This window comes from Ochlerotatus camptorhynchus, unplaced genomic scaffold, assembly GCF_037179485.1.
Source record: "Ochlerotatus camptorhynchus isolate MF236.1 unplaced genomic scaffold, CSIRO-AGI_Acam_v1.1 ptg000085l, whole genome shotgun sequence".
In the NCBI taxonomy this organism is placed as follows: Eukaryota; Metazoa; Arthropoda; class Insecta; order Diptera; family Culicidae; genus Ochlerotatus; species Ochlerotatus camptorhynchus.
The window spans coordinates 5,833,525-5,858,118 of NW_027040575.1; the positions used below are offsets into that span (position 1 = coordinate 5,833,525).

Consider the following 24,594-nt stretch of genomic DNA (forward strand, 5'->3'; position numbering starts at 1 on the left):
CATTGATGTTGAACTGTGACCATCATCAATCTCAACAATAAATTCTTGTTTTCATTTTAGTGAAAGCTAGTGGAGGTTGGAAATGGCGCCGTATGTGCTGTGTGCCTGTTGTATTACTTTTCGAACTGGGAATACTAGGTGTACTTACTACTGCTTCGTTATCTATTGTCTACTCGGAGTACGGAAGTAGTGGAAGGTTAGTTGCCGATGAAATTGACCATTTTTAATTGTTAAAGTAAATTTTATTCTCAGGGATGAGATTGCCGTCACCATATATATCCTTATTGGGTTCCTACTAGCAGGCACAATAGCTAATTTACACGCGTGGTCAAAACTAATTGGTGCATTGTTTATGTCGCAAGGAAAGCATCTAAAACGTGCGTTCAACAACAACGAAGCTGCACCACTGACCGCCTTAGGTGCAGAAGTAAGCTTGATGACGGACATGATTCGCTGTTTGGATGCATTTACGAATCAACAGAGCCGACTAGTTGGAGTTGTGGATGCTCTGGATTCCTGTGATACAGAACGCACGTTAACTATATTGAACGCCATCCAAACACTGCTTTCAGCGCCACAACGACCTTTCGTGTTGCTGTTAGCCGTTGATCCTCACGTTATAGCTAAAGCCGCCGAAGCTAATAGCAGGCGATTGTTCACTGAAGGCGGCATAGGAGGGCACGATTTTCTCAGAAATTTAGTTCATCTCCCAGTTTATCTGCAGAACTCAGGTCTCCGGAAAGTTCAGCGAGCTCAAAGTACTGCCATGGCCACATATCGCCGGATTGTCCCTGATTCAACCAGAGATGATGATTCACATTTAGGACACTCAGTTTCTGCTAGAAGATTGTCAAATGCTTCTGAGATTATGTCCAGCCAAGAGAAGCTCAGAGCTATGCCTGGAACGTCGAGGGCGGGAAGTAAAAAGTTACGTGTTTCAGATTCGATTGCAAGTTCTATTGGATCAAATCTTCATAAACTAGGTCAAAATCCACCGGTAGATTTATCAAAGATCGTCCTAACTGATGACTACTTCAGTGACGTGAATCCTCGTAGTATGCGAAGGTTGATGAACGTTATTTACATTACAGGTATGTCGACCAATATATAATCCCCATTAACTGCAACTTTTACAAGTATTATATTTCTAGTGCGCCTATTGAAGGCATTCAAAATAGATTTTAGTTGGTACCGGCTGAGCTCTTGGATTAATTTAACGGAACAGTGGCCTTTACGTGCAAGCATGATTGTTTTGGAACATGATCAAGCCGGAGATAACTTTGAAGATTCCATGTCACTACAGTCGGTTTACGATAAGTATGAAAAAACTGTTGATATTTGTCAGCGTTGTTTATTGATATATGTACCTATATACTTCTTACAGGGTTCGGCCAAAAATTGCTTGCCTGAGAGAAGCAGTGAATTTACTAGATCTCGACAGAGACGAACGCAAACTAGATGCCTTTTTACAGTTGCACAAGTCCGATCTTCTAGTATCGGATTTGCGAATATTCTTGCCTTTCACCATCAATCTAGATCCATATTTAAGAAAAGTGTTAAAAGAAGATCAGCAAGCATTGGAGGATGAAGGGATCATCATTCCTATTAAGAGCACGCTCCCCTCTATGAAACCACACAGTTTTGTTCCGACTCGTCATTCGCATCAACATATCCTCCATCCAACACCACAGCATCCACCGAGTCTTCCAACATGGGCTGGCTTCTATAATGCACCGCCCGCCATGGCTATGATGAATTATTACAACCAAAATCTGGCTAGTCTGATGCATCCCGATAACAGCAGTTTGAAAAAGACCAACTCTACTAGCATACTCATCGAGCACGCCAATGATAATCATTCCAATGGTACTTCTTCGCAATCAGCGAGCACCAAGCAGCATTTGAAGAATCCCTCATCTCGTGGATCACCACCGATCGATTTTGATATCTCCAACATTCAACTTGATAAGCTTACCGCGGAAGAGCTTATCGACTTGTTGGCTCGGGTTGGTGATCTTAAACCGGCACTAGATAAGCTGTCCCCCGTGTTAAGAGAAAATGCAATATCTGGTCGCGTACTAACTTACTGCAGCTTGGATGAGCTTAAATCCGTACTTAATCTTAGCTTTGGACACTGGGAAATCTTCAAAATGCTAATTTTGCAGTTGAGAGAGAACAATGCCACTAGAAAACAAGCCAAAACCACAACGTTCGCAAAAAGTGTCGGGGACAGTTTGGAATTAACTGACAACATACCCACATCAACTCAGTCGTCTGCTCCACCATCTGTTTTCCAGCCAGTGCGACAGAAATCTCATATGGAAAAACAGGTAAGTGCATATTTAAACACAGCATAAAACTATAGTTTTGGGTTAAATCTAAATTATGCTAACCAAATTACACATGTCTGGATGTGCAGCCGACCAAGGTCCATGATTATGAGTATCTACAGGTACTGGTTGTATTCCTTTTCTGGATGTATTGGTTGCATTTGGAATCATTCAAGATACCTTCGATGTTTGAATGTTGGATGTCTATCCGGAATTGTAACAATACTTTTTAGCGTTTTCAGTATATGCTAGAACGCACGCCCCATCCCAACAGTGCTGTTCGGAATAATATTAGCGCAGGTCGATATTCATATCAGCCAGAACTCTGAAATGTTGTATTATAACCAATTGAACTGCAAATTTGAAATTGAGCTACAAATAATGTTGAATTTAGCGGAGCATTTGCAGGTAAGTAAAATTGTTCGAAATTATAAACGTTTAGAAGTTTATAATTTGAGCTATATTTTGAATTATATATGAAGGGTGAGGTGGCGCAAGATGGGTCACGGGACAAGATGGATGATCCACTGAATTTGAGTATTTTTTTCGATTGTCAACATGTCAACATCAACAGGCTCAAGTAGCCAGAATGCTGGTTTGAAAAAGTATTTGGGGTTGCATTGAACCTGTTGATTTTGACAAACACATAAAGTAATAAATGTATTGGGGATTTCACACCTGATTAAGACTCCTGCGCTAAAAATAAGTACACAGTAATATTTTCGCACTGGTCATAAAAGTTAAATATAGACCTTCTTAATGCTTTCTAGAGCTTTAATTCAACAGTGTAGCTTGCTAGTAATGTTCTAAAGCTGTTACTGTTTTCAAAGAAGTCGATTTTTAAATTTTCTGGCCTGTGCGAAAATATTACTGTGCAACTATTTTTTGCACAGGAGTCTAATTTGGTGCAAAATGCGCAATACAAGCTGATCCATCTTGCCCCACCTTACCCTACTCTGTACGAAGAATTTCTGCTCGTAAAATACTTGTATTTCGACCAATTTTACCTGGTGTCTCACTTTTCTACAGGCGTTTCAATAAATTTTCGCGCATGCAATATTCAACATAATTAAAGCATTATCCCCAATTTAGAAAAACAGAGTTACAACATGTCAATATTTGCCAGTATGAATGAAAATCGGCCCTTGTGCTATTATTTCGTACAACACGGTATATCTTATCATTTATACCTATCTAACGTATTAAACTGAAATTTTTTCGTACACTGTTGATTGAAATCTATTTTCTAACGTCTCGTATTTTTCGTATATTTGTGCGTTATCCAATGTAGTGACTGGTAGCCAAATTATGACCCAATATTTTTAAATTAAATGTCAGTTTTGTTATCTAAGATGCAATTATTTGTTCAACAAGTCGTAATGAACTGTTTTGTTTTCATAGGATCGCATCGATGTATTGTTACTCTGGATTCAATGCATTATTTCGAAGTTTAGATACAGCACTAGGTATCGATAAAGATTCACTGAATGTATATGTGCTTTCAGCTTAAATCTCTTATGCCATGTTAAGACTGGGGAGATCCTACGTGTTGCGTTATAAGCAAAGCGGTTTTCGTTATACAAGAAATAACAATGTGCTAAGTAATATAAATTATCACAGACAACCATCTGCTTTTTGCAATAGTTTATAAGTTATATTTAAATGTTTCAACACTGTTGAATTGATGGCATGGTAACATCAATGGATTTTTCCCAAAATGTTTATTTGGTAGGCTCTACAGAAGCGAGGGTCTAATATTTTATTTATAATTGAGCTCTTGATTGTTTTTCCGTGTTCTTCTTTCTCGCCTGTAGCGCTTGGAATCTCGGCTGATCCACCAACCGGTGAACACTCGTGTTTATTTCAGTTACCGTGTGGACGTAATTTGTGATGAGCCCCGGTCCCTTTCAAATTGTATCATTATTTATGTACGGTCCATATATTTGAAATGACGTTTCACATTCATCTAGTGATGGCCGATTTTCATTCGAATAATCGATTAATCGATTAATGAACCGAAAAGTAAAATATTTGTAATCGGTTATATCATGCCGATATAAGCATTAACTTCTCCACAGGATCATCACCGATCGTTTCAAACATGTGCTGCACTCTCGTTGGTGGAAATATGGCAGCACAGCGAACAAAAAAAATCGATTAGTTGTTAATCGAGTAATTAAAAAATGGGACACCTCTAATTTTGGTGTGTTTGTTTTGATAAAAATGAGCGCAACATTTCATCTCTGCCGAGGGGGCAGCAAAACCACAAAATTACCTTGAATACGGGGGGTATTCATTGGATGAAAGGGACCGTGAAAGAGGACACTAAAATAGAAAAAAATTCTTCCTACAGTTTCATCTTAGTATTCATCTTTGGATCCACTGTTGCTGGTAGTAACTCAATAGCTTCCGACGTTACCTCATTTAAGCTTGCTTTATCGGTCCGGGGCCAATAACTTACTTATGTATCCTGAAGTTGTGACCTACCATGTATTATGTACACAGCAAAAAAAATGTAATATCGATCGTAATTCAAGCTGATGTATGAAATAATGATGTACGCGTTGTTATGGTATACTTCGTAGATTGGATACTAGCGACACTCACGTCTCTTCTGAAATCCTCAGTTAGACTACTTTCAGGAATAATGCTGGGGAGTAAACATTGGTTCCAATCTAAACAAGAGTAACAGAAGCATGACTGTCGCTATTCCCGGCCACGCCCATCTTTACCATAACTAGGGATAGGGAAGGAAATGTTGATGTAGTACTTACTTAACGAGAGGCCACCGACTTAGCGACACCCTCATAAGTGCTACGGAGTTGGAGGGTTGGGTAGGGTATTCGGTTAGGATTCACCTCAAGTTGGCGATGCAACCAAAAGGATGTATTGTTTATTTGTTGTTTATTTAATCTCTCGATAGCCGGCTATCGAAAGAACATATTCATTTTGTTTAGTGATCATGGATTTTAAGAGTCATGACGGAGAGCTTGGGATTAAACCCATAATTTTCTGCTCAGTAAGCAAAAACGATCCCTCCAGGGTCATCGAGCATCTCAGAACTATAACGCTTTGCGACAATACAGGACTGCGTTTTCGCTTAATATGCAAATAGTTTCCGAGGTTAATGTTCAATATCAAATATACAAATGATGGTGGCGACTTATTGTGCTGTGGAAGAGCTTGGGGTTAAATCCATGATTTTCTGCTGAGTAAGCAAAATCGATCCCTCCAGGGTCATCGGGCATCTCATAATCCACAGCGCTTCGCGTCAAGGTACGAATATATGGATGAACTAACTATTATTGAATAACTATTATTTACCATAATTACATGAAAGAAATAAAATATAAACTACAAACAAAACGTGACTACTAAATCTCAAAAAGATATTCTCACAAATGTATTTCACGCAACCAGGAATCTCAAAACCATTAGACGCTATAATGATACTCTGCACATGTTAGACACAAGAAGAGGCCAAAAAGCAAGCGTCCGACACACAAAACCCGCCAAATCCACTTGCAGTCACAATCAACGATTCTACGAATCACGAGCGCTCACGAATCATAAAACCGCTGACTGCGACACTCTGAAAGCGAAATTGATAAGCTCAACCCGCCCTTCAATCCCCTCCCGCATCTATTAACACAAATCTCCATTACAACATCTAACGAATTCAAAACTCTGAAAATCACTCATCTATAGCAAGTGAGTGGAAGCAACCCTGCATGCAACCATTCTTCACTTTTTCTGCCTATCTTTCTATTAGGCCTGTGGACATGCGTTAGCTTCGAAACTTCTAACCAAACTGGGAAAATTTTCAGATCACAAAAAAAAAAACTTGAAAAAAACTTTCAAAGGTAATTACAAATAAAATAAATATTGATTATTTTACGCAAAAACGAGCAAGTAATATTAAACCTCTTGTATCGTATGCTAATGCTAATTGACTGTAACAAAAATAATTTGCTTAAAAAATAAAATATTATTAAAATTATGTGCAAAATTTACTAGAAGATCATTATTTTATTGGTGAGAAGTTTCTAATAAGCCCTCCCAGTTCCTCTGTATACAGAACAAATCTGATATTATAATCAGAATTGCTCAGTCTGCATGAAGCAGCCGATTTCATCAAGAAAGTTCTATTAACAACCAAGAATTAATCGTTTGAGGCATACTGAAGCATTAAGAAGGTGATATGTGTCACTATAGGAAATCATCATCGTTGCAAATATAAAGAAATTAAACATAGCCCTTTGCTTCAGTACCGTCAACCTCCATGTCCATGGGGAGGGACTGATGTATGAAATAATTATGTAATAGCAAAAAGCAGATACAATATTACATCAATGGATGTAATTTTGTTCGCAAAATCGATGTACATCGTACAATGTGATATTACACAACCTGGTTGCAGCAGTTTCGATGTAATATTCAACAACTTTTTTTGCTGTGTATAGCAAAATACGCTACCAGGGGGATGATCAAAAATATGCAACGTCATTTATGGATGGTCCCTTGTGGGATTTTTCTTTGGAGTGAAAAGGTAAGGAGAAGTTCGACAGTGAATCGTGGCTAACAGCTGCTTACGGTATTTTAGCATAGGAGTAAAGAGTTACATAGACGCCATCAAAGCGAATGATTGGTCAAGTTTGTCAGTGTATTCACTAATGAGATACTAACTGACGACCATATTAACCTGGCTGCCAGGAACGTTCCAGTAAATGATCAAACGCTGGGTGCAATTGATGTTAATGCTGAGATGATTTCTAAGGTCGCGACTGTGTTCAAGTCATCCTTCAATCCTGGACCTGATGGTGTTCCATCTGTATTTTTGAAGAGACATATAGCTTGTTAATTCCGCTTCTTCACCTGTTCCGAATGTCTCTCTCCAGTGGCATATTTCCATCTTGCTGGAAATTTGCGCACATGTTTCCCGTCCACAAAAAAAATAAGGAAACGAGCTGTGCATGACTATCGAGGAATTACATCGTTAAGTGCCGTTTCGAAGCTATTCGAGCTAGTGATTATGGAACCGTTGCTGTCCCATTGTAAGCAGTATTCGAGTGCTGATCACCATGGGTTTACTGTCCGTCGTTCTACAACCACCAATCTGCTGTGTCTCACATCGTATATAACCGAAAGCATGTCGGATCGGGTTCAAACGGACGTTATTTATTCAGACCTATCCGCAGCATCCGCCAAGTTGAACCATTGTCGCTCGCATTGACCAACTATTGCAATTGCTAAACTCGGCAGACTCGGTGTATGCGGTAATCTTTTGAGTTGGTTTCAATCATATCTTACCGGTCGCCAACTAAAGGTTGCCATAGGAGATTGCAGATCAGCTAGCTTCTTCGCCATATCAGGTATACTTCAGGGAAGCCACATGGGACCGTTGATTTTTATACTGTACTTCAACGACGTGCATCTGGTCATCGAAGCTCCACGGTTATCATATGCAGATGACCTCAAAATCTTCCTACAAATCTGCTCCATTGCTGACTGTCAGTTTCTTCAACGTCAGCTGAATGTACTCGCTAGTTGGTGCAGTTTAAACAGAATGGTAGTGAACCCAGCCAAATGCTTCGCTATTACGTTCTCACAAAAACAACAACCGATAATATTTAGCTATGACCTGCTTGGTTCGACAATCGAACGCGTGAATCAGGTGAAAGACTTGGGTGTGATCTTGGAATCGCAGCTTTCATTCAAGCAACACATTGCATATGTTGTCGATAAGGCGTCAAGAACTTTAGGGTTCATTTTTAGGATACCTAAAAACTTCACTGATATCTACTGTCTAAAATCTCTCTATTGTTCGGTTGTTCAATCGACGCTTGAGTATTGTTCAGCGGTTTGGAACCCAAACTACAACAACGGTGCCGAGAGAATTGAATCTGTGCAACGTCGCTTTCTTCGTTTTGCGTTACGTAGATTGCCTTGGAATGATCCGTTTCGTTTACCTAGTTACGAAAGCCGTTGTCAACTTATCGACCTAGAACTTCTCCGGACTAGAAGAGATACAAGCAGAGCCCTAACCGTGGCCGATATCCTGCAAGGAAGGACAGATTGCGAGGCTATCCTGAGGTAAATTAACCTTAATGTTCAACCTTATGCTAAGACTGCCTCTACGTCGCACAAATTATGGAGCATATGGTGCGATTTGCGGACTGCAGAGAATATACAGAGTTGCATTTGTTTTCGACTTTCATCTCTCCCGTGATGCGCTTCGTCGAAAGTTTTCTTCTGTTTTTCGCCGGCAGGAGTAACTGACTATAAGATATTTTTAATGTTTTTTTTTATATTATGACCATGCTTGAATGTATTTTTTTTTACTATAGTTGATAAGGTTAACATCATTGGGGCTTCATTCAGCCTGTTGATGTAAAACAACAATAAAACAATAAACAACAATTCCTACTACATAATCAACAACAACAAAATACACCTTAATTTGAAATAATTTAAGGTTCCCGTATACAGTATCTACGTAGGACTACGTATTTGTGGAATATACTGGGGTGCAAATCAAAAAATGGTATGACGAAATAATGTCAGGTTTTAAACGCTCAAACATGGCCGTTTATAGACCGATTTTATTTCTATCTACCCAATTTGATTCAGATTTGATAAAAGATTTGTTTCGAGGGGCGCGCCCTTCCAGATATAAGTGCGTGATATTATATCTGGAAGGGCGTGGCGACTCCGGCGTAATGGTAAGCATCCATACCTCTCACGCCAAAGTCACGAATTCAATTATCACCCCCGGACAAGTCACGAATGACCCAAGAGCGTTAAAGTGACTACAATAATAATAAAAAAAAAAAAATACATCGTTGTAGTTTAAATACCTTGAAGACAGTAATAATTTAATAATTTGAATTTAAATACTTTAAGCGGCATTGAAAGTAATCAACAAATAATTAACGATAATTTATATAATGACAAATAGTTTAACTATATTGAAAATAATTTAAATATAAAAGATAGTGAGTAATTAAAGTATTTATTGAAATTAAGGGTGAATTTAAAGTATTTAATGTAGTAATGGCAAGATTTTAAATATTTTGTCAGCAGGCTGCGTAGTATTGTAAGACTAGTGCGTGCCCCTCGATTTGTTTTGTATGAAGATAATAAAAATGTATCATTAGTTAACTATTGAAAATTGATCAAACCACACACATTAAAAAAAAAACCTTTAAATCCTGTGGTGGAAAAAAATTGATCACAAATTCGAAAAAAAAAATAAATTTACATGAAAGTATTTAATAATACATTCATTTGCATTGCATTTTACATGCTTATGTGTTTTTACATGGATATCAAAAGCTCAATTGAAATTGATTTAAATTTCAACGAACAGCGATATAAACAACCGGTGGAAACTAACGATTTTAAATTGGCTCACTACTTGACTAGCCTATTAGTCCCAAGCAAATCGATTAACGTACCCGAGGGGGGCAACACATCTAAATCTCAAGTTAAGATGCTCAACAAATCTCACACTAGCGAATCAATCTTCGAAAAATCTTCTTTCATTTGTTGCATCTACTTGCATCGAGCATCATCTTTTTGCAGGAAATCTTCAGAATCGTCATCAATCTTCTTTCTATCTACTCAGCGTGCGCGCAGCTAGCCACAGCATAGCACAATATTTTCTGCATCGTAGATAGAGTCGTCCCCCTCGAACGTACCCCATTCTAGTCGAATTTCTAGTACTACACAATGTTTGTTTTGATTTGCTATGAAAGTTTGACAGATAAAATGAGGGGTTCGTGGATTTTCCTATGTTTCGAGGGGTGCATCGATTAACTTGGGACCAAAGATAGTACCAGAGCTGAGCCAAAAAGTAGAGCACGTTTCTTCGGGACCTACTAGTTTTAGAGTTACCTCTATGATATAAATTTACATGAACGTGTACATTTCAACTTTAATTCAGCGAGTTTCAAATAGTTAAACGTATAATTTTATATTAAATAACCTGCTCCAGTTGGTAGTTGAAATTTACAAAATATTTTTATCTCTGTAGTAAAGCAACGTCATCAGCCAAACCGAAGTAATTGAGATGCTCTGTAGAGCGACGCCAAATAGAGAAAAATGAATTTCTGATGTTACCTCTCAGAATTCCATGAAACTTTAACTCCATAAGAAATCCTTTCGTCGAAAATTCATAAGTGATTCTTATGAAATTCTTACGTTCCTTTGTCTCAGTGTAGCATTCTGAGAACCTTCGGCCCAAACTTTTCCGAAAAAAAGTAATCCCCGGCTTCGATTTATTTAAAAATATTCAATACGCCATTCTTTAAAAAAAATAGGCGAGAGTCAAAATGGTTGAATTACAGCACATACTTGGTTCATTCATAGAGGTAACTCTAATACCAGAAGGTCCCGAAGAAACGTGCTCAACTTTTTGGCTCAGCTCTGGTACACCCAGGTTTTTTTTTACACGGGGGATATGTACCGTGTAAAAAAATCGTGTAAAAAAACGTACTGAGATTTTTATTTTTCACATGTTTAAATATTTAAAAAAAATCGGATTTTGATTCCATTCGTAATTATAGCATGCTATGGTCCATTTAGACATGTTTAAAAAAAATCTGTATTTGCACCAAAAATTGTGATTTTTTTTTAAAGTATGCCATTCGATTACCTTGAACCGATTACCGATTAGCTTGAAACGGATAATGTGATTGAAATCAAATCGATAGGTTGTATCGTTGTCGAGAAATCGTTAAAAACGTACCGTGTACATCGCGACTCTGCTGCACTAACCGTGTAAAAACTTCAGTGTACTCTCTTCGGTCCCAAGTTAATCGATGCACCCCTCGAAAAATAGGAAAATCCACGAACCATACTCATTTTATCTGTCAAACTTTCATAGCGAATCAAAACAAACATATTGTAGTACTAGAATGGGGTACGTTAATCAATTTACTTGGGACCAATAGGCTAGTCAAGTAGTGAGCCAATTTAAAATCGTCAGTTTCCACCCGTTGGTTCATTGCTCCTAGTGAACAATAATTATAATGCGAAGTTTCATGGAACTCGGAAAGGGTAAAATAAAATCAGCCCACGGTTCGGTACACGGTCAATTGCAGCTACGAATACGATGAGGAACACTAGCGGTTATTCTCCATCCTCCAACGCTCAATTTTACAGGTGTACGCTCGGGTGTACGTGAAAGCCTCCTATTGCGATTCGTTGAGGTTGACCTTTTTATCCGGGACTTCTTAGCGTCTCAGGGTGACCCACAATGAATACCAAATACAGGGACTATTAGAACTCGTTAATCTGCACCAGGATGATACGATGCGTGACAATACGGTTCTTCAACAAGGTCTTCCGGCACTGAATCTTGCCTGCTGTCGTAGATTTTCTCATGTATCCGATTAAGGATAACATTGATAATAATACACAGCACCATGATGTTAACATTTGTCTTTGTGCGAATAGCATGGAGTCAGCTTTGAGTTTGAGCCCACTTTATTCTACTCATTTGCATAGCCCTTGCACCTTGTCGGTGGTTTTATTATACCACAGTATGCATGAACAAATTTATGTGGAATTAGTTGAAGAAAAAAAGACTGATACGCACAGGGGCTGCCAAGATCGAGAAAGCACTGTATCACAAACATGAAATTCGGAGTAACAATACTAGAAATGCTAGATCTAAGCTGATATCGTAATTTGCTTAAATTCAGTGCCATTACTTAATTTCGCCCGATAAACTGGTAGTATATTATGGTATCGTTTTATTTTCATTTTGGTATTTGCAAGTAAACTAATACCAATCTATAGATTTTCAAGTAAATTCAAAATGTCTATGATTTTTATGTTATATTTTGCTCTTTAGACAAGCAGAATTGGGCCAAGAAATAATCAATGCAGTTATAAATCGTGTAGATGTTTAAAAAAATGAATTCCATACGATTTCTTACAGCATGATACGGTCTCATGCAAAAAAAAATCCACTCTTGTATTCCGTTTGATTCTATGTGTGTTCTTTGCTATCAATATTACAATTTACAATTACTCACGCAATACAGCAGTATTTGATGACGAGGTAGCTATTATCCTCATTCTCGTGGTACTAGTTCAATGTTGTTTCACTTATCGCACTCTTTTAACAAGTTCCTTCAAAATGTGTCCGGTACGCTTAGAATAAGGATAGTCACTTTTCGTCATCGAAATATGTAGTTCGCGTATACTAATACAGCTCTTCCAAACTACTGCATTACAGGTGACATTGGAAGAACAAATGATATGCGGTGCCTTGCAAACCCTGAATGAGGATGCATTTGAAGACGTAGCGGGCAGCGAGCGTCCCAGCCCCACTGGTGAGATGTTTTCTCAGTACCTAGCACCAATCCGTGAGAGCTCGGAAATTGGTTCACCGCCGAGGCTTAGCTATAACTTCACTAACCCCAATTTACTCGATCACCCGCCTGCCGCTAGTAGCGAAGATTCATTTCAGCAACGTTCTCAGCTAAGGTCTCACAGCTTGCACGACGAGTCTCTTTCCAGTGTTATTATCATGCCGCACCACCCATCAAACGTGGATGATACAAAACTATAGGTGTAATTCTGTTTTGTTCTTCTCATTTTGTTAGTAAAAATTTATTCACTTCAATAGACGATCGACAGCGCGACAAATAGAAAATTATCGAAGAAAGTTATGAAAGCTATTGATTTCTATAACTCTAGAACTTCCTTTTAGCAAAGCATGGCATGGTGTCGCCTTGACCCTTATTTCAAATATATACATACTATGCCAATTGAAAAAAAAAATAGAAAAACTCAATTGAAAAAGTACCTAAAATAATATCGGAAGTTTAGAAAATATTAAAATTTCATCAGCACAAACAATCGGAAATCCAGAGGATTTTTTCGTACTTTTTTTAGTCTAGGCCCTAAACATCCTCCATCCTTCATCCAGATGCCATTATAGTGACGAAATCAGATTTGGTCCTCGATTCTAAAACCAGCCGCATAGAGTAATACCGTAACATAGTGGTGTATAGCTAATGAACCAGAATTATACATATTTACGATGCAGTCGAACATGATATGTTTGTGTTATTTTATTGAGATCACAGTTGACAAATTTAATGATTTTCTGCACACTTTTGCTACTAAAGGTTTGATTTTGAATCGGCACCTAACCGAACAACTATCTGCTGCTATGGGCCCTATTACGTAATTTGAGTCGTGCGTCACTTCTGGTCACTGGTCCAATTTGGTATTACTTCTATAATTCTGAAATAGACCATTGACCAGAAGTGATGCTCGACTCGACTTAAATAATATGGGCCTATGGTATGGTAAGTAATTTGAGTTGTGAATTGCTGTGAATTACTTTCCATCGCACAGGTTCAACCCGGATCGTACAGGCGTTGAAGGTTGAAAACTAGGTGAGAAAGCTTTTTCTTATATTTCCTAATAATCTACTACTAATGATGTGGAATTAGTGTGAATAGAATTCGTCATTGTGATTTACTAATACATGTATGACCAAAACTAACACATAAACTTCATAGCTTTTTCACGTCATTGTAGTGTTCGATATTCTTTTCGAATATATTTACAAAAAAACTATTGCGACAATTATAGTGTCCATACGAAGTTCACCAATACCCTCACCGAAGCAGATGACATCTATTCTAAAGCCAACTGGAAGCATTCGGAAAGGTGACAAACGTGTAACCATGTGCGACGGAGAGGGTAATCTGACGCCAACGTTCATCGAGATTTTGAATGAGAACCTTGCTCGGAAATCTGGTGAGATATTGAATAAGACATAATCGCTGATCTTCCTATCTAAACTTTTTATCATTTTCAGTAAAACGACAATTCAGCGTCAATGATCCGGATGGCCATTTTACTTAACTTACAATCAAACCATCATGATAGAGCAAACCAACACGGATCCCTGCTTATACGAACAATCCCACTGAAAATATTTTGAATCATTATATATAGAACATAATTTACCATTGCTATGCAATTCTTTTCAATTTCTGTCCGACAAAAAAAATAGTCAAAATATTATTTTTATTAAAGGAAACATTAATTCAATTACACATCAATACATAGTAGCAATAGTATTGAAAGAAAAGTTGATTCATCTACGTCGTTCTCTTGCCCACCGAAAGAAAACCAGATGTGTTGGAGAAATATTTAGCCGTACTTTCACTAGCAGGTTTCTCCGCCGCCTGAGGGTTAACAATTTCTAATCCTTGCAGCGGTGTGAATGCCACACTGGATGCTGTTCCGGAAACTTGTTTCTTCACCGTAGTACTTCCTCCCCACACCTGTTGTTGTTTCTGAAGATTTTTCTGTAGCGTTTTGCTAATTCGAACCTTAGTTTTCTCGTCGATCTGTGGTAGCCGTATTCTACCTGTACCTGTTTTGCCAATGGTACCACGCGTATAGCCCAAATCTTCCTGGTAAGCATCTTCGTCGATCTGAAGGAATATTGAAACTATTGATTGAAAAGTTATATAGCATATTGTAACCGGTTAACTTACATCGCCGAAGTTCATTCGATTGGCTTGCTTTCGGAACTCGGTGATGGCGTAACGCTCCTTCATCTTACGCACACGTTTTCCGCCACGCTTCTTCTTACCGCCTTCGATTGGTTTGGGCAGAGGCTTGATAAATTTAACCGGTGGAGGTTCTTGCAGTTTGTCCAGCTTTTTTTCTATATCTTCACGAAATCTTTGACCAATCTCCCCCAGATGACTTTCGTGGCAAGCGTCCACACGAGCGGCCAAAGTGCTTTTCGAAGCCACCAGACGGGCTGCTTTTCTACGCATATCGGGTGGTGTTTCCTGGACGATATCCGAGTAATAAACATATCCAGTGTGAGGCAACATTGCTACCTTGGAGAAGCTAATAAAATTAGAACGAGTTGATTAATATTTGTTTCTGTAATTATAATAATGACCCAAGGTTCTTACCCTGATAAAGTTTTTTTCTGAGCTCCCAAGACAAGAACATTACACGCTGGCATTTTCGATAACCTGGTCAGACCTCCAGCAAGTCCTACCAGCTTAGCAGCAGTAGATGCTCCTACTATCATGGACAAATTAGGCGCAATGAATGTCATTCTGCTTTCAACATATTCGAAGATTTTTGTTTTGAAATCGTTCAGCTCTATTGCCATATCACAGGCTTCGTAAATTTGCTGCAGCTCGTGCTGTTCAAGACGTGTTCTGCAAAACGTTTAAAAGCTAGAGAAATTACTGCTACTTTGGAACACAAATAAAACATTACCCCTGGGTAGTCGAAGCAGTTACCGAAACGATCATAATGGTTGCCTGAGTCAATATCTCCTGCAGTCGTTCATTATTCTTTGCTTGATCCAGATCATTGCCCAACTCTTTAACGCTACGTACGTAATCCATTTCCACCATGATTAGCGAGTCCAATTCTGGGAAGCGCTTCTGATATTTATCCTTCACAAATTTGTAAATTATTGCTATAGAAGAACATTTTTAATGACATCTTATTTTGCTACTGTTATATTATTCTGCATTACTTACAAATTTCGCTATCGACATCCACTGCAATGTTGTTTGCTTCCACGATCAGCTGATACTCGGGATCGGATTCTACATTTCCAATCATTTCGGATGTTTTGCGGGGATTCTTGACAAACATTGCTATTTGCGACAGCACATTAGACAGTCGTGCGGAATCACGTAGTTTGCAGATCTCTCGGATCGATGCAACCTTTACGTCCACCTCCATCGGTTCATCCTTCACATCCATAATAATCGCTTCCTCTTCACCGCCGGATAAAGCGAGATCTTCTATGACCTCGTCAGGCGCTTCCTGCTTAACGGTTTCCAGCAGTTCCTCGGTTTCATCGTTATCATCCTCCAGGTCGGCCAGAAGTTCATCGGCGAGCGACATAATTACGTTTCTAATTTAAATTTAAAATTTACCTCAAGAAGCAGTGTCTGCGGTGTCTGCAAACCATACGAACGTTTACAAAATGATTTGAGAGGCCTGCCTTTGCTGTCATTGATGACAATCGCAAATAAAATCAAGTGAAAATTCAAAACAAAAACAATTTGATGAAAATTTTACCGAGCAGAAGAGACAGGATACACGCTATTTCAAAACTACCCAAATTTGGGTAAAAACCACCCTGATCGGTCAAAACTGAACCTACCCAAAAATGGGAAAACTGTGTTGGGAGTGGTAAGTTGACAAATGAACAACATTGGCATGAATCCGATCAACGTTGTTCATTTGTCAACTTGTCACTCCCAACATAGTTTACCCATTTTTGGATAGGTTCAGTTTTTACCGATCTGAGTGGATTCTGCCCAAATTTGGGTAGTTTTGTATTTTGACGAGTGAACAGCAGCGTTGCCAGAAATACCGATAAACCGATAACCGACATATAATTCAGAATTTCTATATCACTGATAACTCCTCGACAATTCTATAATTTGAAACTGTCAAAAATAAAACTGCAAAACGATCAGCGCAACGCACAGTTCTAAAAGATGTTTGTAATCATCAAGTTCCATAAACTTTACTGTTTTCTATGAAGTTCATAGAGTTGTTTGTGAAGCTCTTCGAAACATCTTTAAATACATACAAAGAAATTTGAAACAGAGTTCCATTCGTGTTTCAAACTCGCTCAGAAATAAAACAGAATAGTCGAGCAGTTGCAAATCTGGTGCAAAATAGTGCTCGAATAATGAAACTGCAACTCAGCATTGCGAGAGGTGCGTTTCTGTTCTAGTTTCAAATTGAAACAATCCTTATAAAATACAACAGCATTGCGAACGGCCTAAACGAGCTGTATCCCGGATGGGTAAAATACCCCACAAATGGTTTGGATGATACCCCGAACACGTCGTTATGGTTATTTTTACTACACTAAATAATAAAAATTCAATGATTATTTTTATGTGTCCCACACATGATTTTTTGCAATGTGATTGGCAAATCAAAGTATGACACTCGTGGAGAATAGAAGAACTATGAAAGTGATGATGGTTTCAAAAATTTCCACGGGGAGGTATACGAATGCAATCTTAAGATGGTTTTATTTTGCAAATGGAGCATTTTATATAATTCTGGTTGCTGCTACAGTGGTAGAAAACCTGAAAATCTATGTATACACCTTAAAATCTAAGAGATGAACTAGCCATATGGCTAAAAATTTCTATAATAAAGAAAAAAAACTAAAAATCAGAAAAGAAATTACTTTTGCTATATTATAATATAACGTCTATTGAGTAGTCCTTAAGTTAGTAGCATTAACCAGATTAAAATAAAATGCTTCCATTGCAAAATAAAAGCATTTTAAGCACAAACGAAGTGACAGACGGAGCGGCTCGAAAATTTTGGTGACTAACCTGCTATTGCAATTTTTCAGTGTACCACATGGCAATACTAATACTGGATTGAACCACATGGCAACACTAAATGTACTAGAATGTTTTGGTTCTATCTCTTTCACTCTACTCAAAGCTAAAATGCATTAAAAATGACAAAATGGTATACTCTTTGCACACTCTCAAAGATCATTGAACACAAAATCCTCTTTGTTCAAATCAAAACAAAAAAAAACTAGCCCATCTGGTGACTGATGGCACAAGCTTATAAGAAAATTGTACTACAGCAAACCACATTATTTTAATTGATTTCTTCACCAGTTAGTCGTCTGTAACTTCGTTTGTTATTTTAAGATTGCACTCGTATACCTCACCGTGTAAAATTTTGAAACCATCATCACACTCATAGTTCTTCTATTCTCCACGAGTGCCAACTTTGATTTGCCAATCAACAAATGATATCTATGTGTCGGACACATACTTAATATGTGTATACATAAAAACCATGTGTAACCACACATATTTTTTTTTTTTTTCACTTTCGGGACCTAACACTACTGCGACCAATAAATTGATCTATTGTACACAGCAAAAAAAATGTAATATCGATCAATGTAATTCAAGCTGATGTATGAAATAATGATGTAATTGCAAAAAGCAGATACAATATTACATCAATGGATGTAATTTTGTTCGCAAAATCGATGTACATCGTACAACGTTATATTACACAACCGATGGATTGACCTGGTTGCAGCAGTTTGGATGTAATATTCAACAACTTTTTTTTCTGTGTAGTATATCCCGTATCCTTAGTTTAGTGAATGTCGATTTAACAAACAATCAATACGAAACTAACGATTTTAAATTGGCTCACTACTTGACTAGCCTATTGGTCCCAAGCAAACGATTAACGTACCCCATTCTAGTCGAAATTCTAGTACTACGCAATGTTTGTTTTGATTCGCTATGAAAGTTTGACAGATAAAATGAGGGGTTAGTGGTTTTTCCTATGTTTCGAGGGGTGAATCGATTAACTTGGGACCGAAGAGAGTACCAGAGCTGAGCCAAAAAGTTGAGCACGTTATTTCGGGACCCTTTAGTCTTAGAGTTACCTCTATGGTATTACACGCAGAAAAATTTACCGTCGAAACAAAAATATTTGAGGCAAATTTAAACGTAAACTCAGTTTGTTCTGGCCACAAACATAAACTAGGTTGATTTCAAACGTATTCTATGTTTGAATCCATTGATAACAATGTTTAAAACAAAAATAATGTTACGTTTATTTTAAAAACATTCGTGTTGAAAATAAACGTGAATATTTTTGATTTATTTGAAAACTATATGCGATCAAAAATTAATATGTTTATTTTAAACATGCTTTTCATGTTTAAAATAAACAAAGATATTTTGAAATTATTTTAGCATTTGAATTCTGAATAAATCAAAATAAAATGGATAGCAAATAAATGGAAATTCCTGCGATTATGGAAAGTCTGTGGATGTTTGGATCCGGGGGGCCGTCGGGGTGGGTGTCCGATCCTATCCAGTTCAGTAAAACCGATGAAACTTTGTGATATTAACGTCATTTTGTCTTTCTAAGTTTAGTGTTCGGGGATGATCTGTTTTTTTTTCGACGTCGAGTGGGGGGTGAGGATGATATGGGGATCGGCATCAGAAACGACGGATTGACGTTAATATCAACAATCAATACGAAACTAACGATTTTAAATTGGCTCACCACTTTAGTAGCCTATTGGTCCCAAGCAAACGATTAACGTACCCTATTCTAGTTGAAATTCTATTACTACACTATGTTTGTTTTGATTCGCTATGAAAGTTTGACAGATAACATCAGGGGTGTGTGGATTCATGCAGAACATGCAGGGGTGAGTGAAATAGCTTGGGACTGCTTGGGACCGTTGTTCTGGTACTGAGTGAGCCAAAAATAATAATGATTTTCTTCGGGACCCAGTGGTCTTAGAGTTACCTCTATGTTAATATTGTGATGTTCCACCGGTTTTGTCGAGCTTGGAACACTTGCTTGTGTGGGTTTCCGGACCATCTACTTCGGTTTCACCGCTTGCAGGCCGTTTTCGGTTAAGTTTGCCGAATGTAAACAAGAAGGAAAAAAGTAGTAGGTCCCGAAGAAATGTGCTCAACTTTTTGGCTCAGCTCTGGTACTATCTTCTTTCCCAAGCTAATCGATTCACCCCTCGAAACATAGGAAAGTCGAATAACCCCTCATTTTATCTGTCAAACTTTCATAGCGAATCAAAACAAACATTGTGTAGTACTAGAATTTTGACTAGAATGGGGTGCGTTAATCGATTTGCTTGGGACCAATAGGCTAGTCAAGTAGTGAGCCAATTTAAAATCGTTAGTTTCGTATTGATTGTTGGTAGTAGGTCCCGAAGAAACGTGCTCAACTTTTTGGCTCAGCTCTGGTACTATTTTCGGTCCCAAGCTAATCGATTCACCCCTCGAAACATACGAAAAACCAATAACCCTTCATTTTATCTGTCAAAATTTCATAGCGAATCGAAACAAACATTGCGTAGTATTAGAATTTCGACTAGAATGAGATACGTTAATCGTTTGCTTGGGACCAATAGGCTAGTCAAGTAGTGTGCCAATTTAAAATCGTTAGTTTCGTATTGATTGTTGGTATTACTCCATCATTATTGAGAAATGATGAAGTATTATTCGATTTTTTACAGTTGCCACTCTAAAGGTCCCACTATTTATACCCTTCGGAGTGTTGAAACACCCTCCAAAGGCGCGCCCCTTTGTCAGTCAAAATTGGATTCCTTAGCAACAAAATTAAGGTATGACACCGATAATGACCACGCATCAGAACCCTACTGTGTTACCTGACTTATAACGAATATACGTTCTATACGAGTACCCCGAATACAACGTATAGTTCGTCTAATTTTACATTGCAAATGCTATGCAAAATTAGACGAGTCTTACGTTGTATTCGGGGTACTCGTATAGAACGTATATTCGTTATAAGTCAGGTAACACAGTAGTTTGAAGTAGCAAGGACTAGGAATCGGTGGTAGATCTTACATCTCGTAACGTACCACGAAAAGGTGATCTACCCATGTTACGGGGTACACATTAGAGTGATGCAAAATTTGAAATTTTCGCTCCACAATACTTAAACCAACTTAAACGATTCCATATCGGATCTTGACTAACCTCTCAAAATTTGAACCCATTTGGTGAGAAACTGAGATGGCACAAACCATTTGAAGTTTGTATGGGAATTACTATGGTAAAACCAAGATTTTTGTTCATGTCTATCTAATAATTCACCATATCGGTCTGCTTCAAAAACTTTCAACTGTACTTGTAGTAAATTTTCCCAGCTACAACTTTGCTGAAGACCACTTTTTGATTAAATGCAAGGATCGAAAGTTATCAATGGTTCAATGCGCTGATGTCTTATGATCATGCTCAATCAACTGCTCAGCAGGCAACATTGGTGTTTCTGGGGCTTTGAATAGGACACAAAAATCATGGCTACTATGTCACACTACAAAATACAGTGTTGCCTACAGAGCAGCTGCTTAATCATGTCATAAGTTTACCAATCTCTTAAATAATTAATAACTTTTTCCTGTCTCGTTTTACATAGAAATGAACTTCAGCAAAGTTGTAGCTGAGAAAATTTTCTATAAGAGTGGCTATCGAACTGTTTTGTAGCCTTATATGGAAAAAGACTAGAAGGCAATGAACAAAAGGTTGGGATTTCCTATAGTAATTTACATGTAAACTTCAAATGGCTTGTGCGAAGTCTGTTTCTAACCAAATGAGCTGTAACTTTGGGAGGCTAATCAGGACCCGATTTGAAACCATTTAAGCACTGTGGAGCGAAAAAGTCAAATTTTGCATCAGTCTAGTACACACAAAAAATTATCGTTGATGAAATTAAAAAAATCGTTGGTAGAATTAACAGTTTGCGTTGGTTCTTTTTGGTAGAAAGCGGTTAGCTTTCAAAATAAAAGTTAGCCAACAGTCAAATCAAAAGTAGTCCACTCACTACTTTTAAAAGTTTGAACTTTCAAAATGAATTGTACTACTGTCAAATCAAAAGCATCACAGTGTTGAAATTAAAAGTTGATCATTTTTTAACCAAAACAAACTATTAACATAAAAGTTCCTTACTGTTACAATAATATGTACCATTTCGAATTAAAAAAATCACTATTTTCAGTATGAATACCAGCATTTTCAATCATAACAATCAAAATTTTCATTTAAAAATCTATTAATTATAAAATTCCTATTTTTGTGCTTCAATTTCATGTTCCAAAAATAAATTTATGTTTTTATATTGAATGTTTTTACAGTTTACATGATAATTATTAGATTTTTGTATGGTTAGATAGACCTCGTATAGCAGCAGTCAGATTTTGAACTGCATCATCCATGTCTGTTGTGGTCCAGTACGGAGCAACAAAACTCAGTGAACTGGTGGCTTCGCTGAGGATATGTTCTATGTGGGAAGCAGCCAGCGAAGCGTCGTGGATCTAATCTAGAATGGTATATAGAAATTAATGAGAGTGTAAAAGTGAGGGGTAATCTGAAATAATCTTGTCCAAGCAGGAGGAAATTTAAGGTCACTTACTGGAATCTTTGTCGGACATTTGCGAGGTTTGCGTCTGTTCGAGAGTTTTTTGTGTTCGTGTTCCATTCCACTACCGGCATTGGCGAGCTGCTCGTTTCTAGAGCCGTATAGACGTCCTTCAGGTAGTTCCAGGTAGGTTTTCACGTTCTAATGGACGACCGGATTCTACTGAAAGATACAATATTTTATTCTTGATCGATACAGGGAATAATTTCAATACTGAACTGTTGCATGCACAGAAATTCAAAACAACCCAAAATTAAGTTCTTTTCACTCATCTCCCATGTTCCGTACGATAAGCCAAATTTGGGTAAACCGGCTCAAAGTAGTTTGCATTTAAGCACGGCAAAAAAAATTACCCATCACTAAGTTATTTTCAATTTTTTCTACCCAAAATTAAGTTCAATTAACTCAAATTTGGGTATATCGCATATTACTCAATTTTGGCTTCTTGTACGGAACTAGACGGTTGAGTCGAATCTTTCGTTCTATTTTTGACAACAATAGCGAGAGGAAATGAAACGGACAGAGGTCAAATAACTCAAATTTGAGTTTAAAAAACCCAAGCGGTGGGTAGTTTTGTTTTTCTGTGTGGGTCGATGCACAGGCTGGTGGCTGGTAAAATGTTCCACCTATTGTTTGGCGCGTTTTGTCTTTATATACTCACGCTACCGTAGAATAACCCATAAAAGGTAGAAATCTACTCATGAAGAAGTAATTTTGACAGTAAAACAATTTTCGATTTGAAAATTTGCGCTTTTAAAACTACAAGATAAAATCAAAACATTCGTTTTTGAATTGAAAATTACATTGTTAAATTAAATATCTTCGTAGTTAGGGTAACGAATTTGTTGATACTTTTAAATTGAAAGGTCAATATTTTTACTGGTACAATTTTTGTTTTTTGTGTGATACACATATTATTCATTTGACCCATAAATTTCATGTATGCTTCTGGGTGTAATCTGTTTATGTGTGGTCACATGAAAATCATGTGGAATTTTACATGGAAATTTTTCAATAAAAATATGTGGAATTCAATTAGTGTACTTTTATTTCTATCATAATTACCATGCATTTTGAGCAAGTATAGTAGTTTTGCCAGATTCATAGTAAATTTGTTAACATTCATAGTCAACTATACTGAATTCATAGTAGATTTAACGGTAGTAAGTTATTGTTGTTTTCTGTAAAATAGTGTTCGTAACTACACAGCAAAAAAAAATGTAATATCGATCAATGTAATTCAAGCTGATGTATGAAATAAGGATGTAATAGCAAAGAGCAGTTACAATATTACATCAATGGATGTAATTTTGTTCGCAAAATCGATGTACATCGTACAACGTTATATTACACAACCGATGGATTAACCTGGATGAAATATTCAACAACTTTTTTTTCTGTGCATGGTCCTTGTTTCAGTGTAGACAGAAAAAAAAAGTTGTTGAATATTACATCCAAAAAGCTGCACAGAGTTCATTCCACTGGTGGTGTAATATTACGTTGCACGATATACCGATTTTGCGAACAAAATTACATCTTGTGATGTAATATTGTATCTGATTTCTGCTATTACATCATTATTTCATACATCAGCTTGAATTACGTTGATCGATATTACATTTTTTTTTTGCAGTGACACAGAAAAAAAAGTTGTTGAATATTACATCTAAATTGCTGCAACCAGGTCAATCCATCGGTTGTGTAATATAACGTTGTACGATGTACAACGATTTTGCGAACAAAATTACATCCATTGATCTAATATTGTATCTGCTTTTTGATATTACATCATTATTTCATACATCAGCTTGAATTACATTGATCGATATTAATTTTTTTTTTGCTGTGTACTAGGCTGAACGGATAATACCGAATATCAGTGCCAACCTTTGAAAGGGGCGTAATTGTATTTGTAAACAATGGCTTTAGCCGTCGATTTCTCGCGAATAAAAGCTCACTCATGAAAAATAATGACACCAGCAGGTAGAACAATGTTTCCTCTACCAGCTAGCATTGTTATTTTGGAGAGGTAAGATTTCATTCGCGAGAAATTTGGTGTCAACATTTCAAAGGGGCGTAATTGTTTTTGTGAACAATGGCTTTAGCCGTCAATTTCTCGCTACTAAAAGCTTGCCCCTCCAAATTAACAATGCTAGCTAGTAGAAGAAACATTCATCTACCTGTTAGTATCATTATTTTTCATGAGTAAGCTTTTATTCGCGAGAAATCGACGGCTAAAGCCATTGTTTAC

At 37.4% G+C, this 24,594-nt stretch overlaps 2 protein-coding genes across 11 annotated transcripts in view; one reads left to right on the forward strand and one right to left on the reverse strand.

Annotated features, from left to right (window-relative positions):
- Positions 1-14,282, forward strand: part of LOC135698364 (kinase D-interacting substrate of 220 kDa-like) — an 83,156-nt gene extending 68,874 nt beyond the window's left edge. For 9 of the 10 annotated variants that reach the window (XM_065218282.1, XM_065218290.1, XM_065218283.1 and 6 more), the window contains 5 exons: positions 61-196; positions 253-1,091; positions 1,152-1,317; positions 1,385-2,330; positions 12,577-13,054. In XM_065218282.1, coding sequence (XP_065074354.1) covers positions 61-196; positions 253-1,091; positions 1,152-1,317; positions 1,385-2,330; positions 12,577-12,912 — 2,423 coding nt within the window. In that variant the 3' untranslated portion in view covers positions 12,913-13,054. Of the gene's footprint in view, positions 1-60; positions 197-252; positions 1,092-1,151; positions 1,318-1,384; positions 2,331-12,576; positions 13,055-13,946; positions 14,115-14,175 lie in introns of those variants that run through there. The other variant, XM_065218292.1, reaches the window with a different exon arrangement.
- Positions 14,283-14,425: 143 nt separating this feature from the next.
- LOC135698381 (U4/U6 small nuclear ribonucleoprotein Prp31-like) lies at positions 14,426-16,292 on the reverse strand. Its single transcript, XM_065218339.1, has 5 exons — positions 15,881-16,292; positions 15,612-15,816; positions 15,296-15,550; positions 14,864-15,227; positions 14,426-14,800 (listed from the first exon to the last, which is right to left on the reverse strand). The coding sequence occupies exons 1-5, from the start codon at positions 16,251-16,253 to the stop codon at positions 14,462-14,464; spliced, it is 1,536 nt and encodes a 511-aa protein (XP_065074411.1). The 5' UTR covers positions 16,254-16,292; the 3' UTR covers positions 14,426-14,461.
- Between the last annotated feature and the right edge of the window lie 8,302 nt (positions 16,293-24,594).

Excerpts from the sequence above, each read along its gene's own strand:
- LOC135698381 (XM_065218339.1), bottom strand. The coding sequence starts at position 16,253 with ATGTCGCTCGCCGATGAACTTCTGGCCGACCTGGAGGATGATAACGAT. Across the intron at positions 15,817-15,880 it reads GGATGTCGATAGCGAAATTT|CAATAATTTACAAATTTGTG; the intron begins GTAAGTAATGCA and ends GTTCTTCTATAG. Across the intron at positions 15,228-15,295 it reads CAGAAAAAAACTTTATCAGG|CTTCTCCAAGGTAGCAATGT; the intron begins GTAAGAACCTTG and ends TAATTTTATTAG.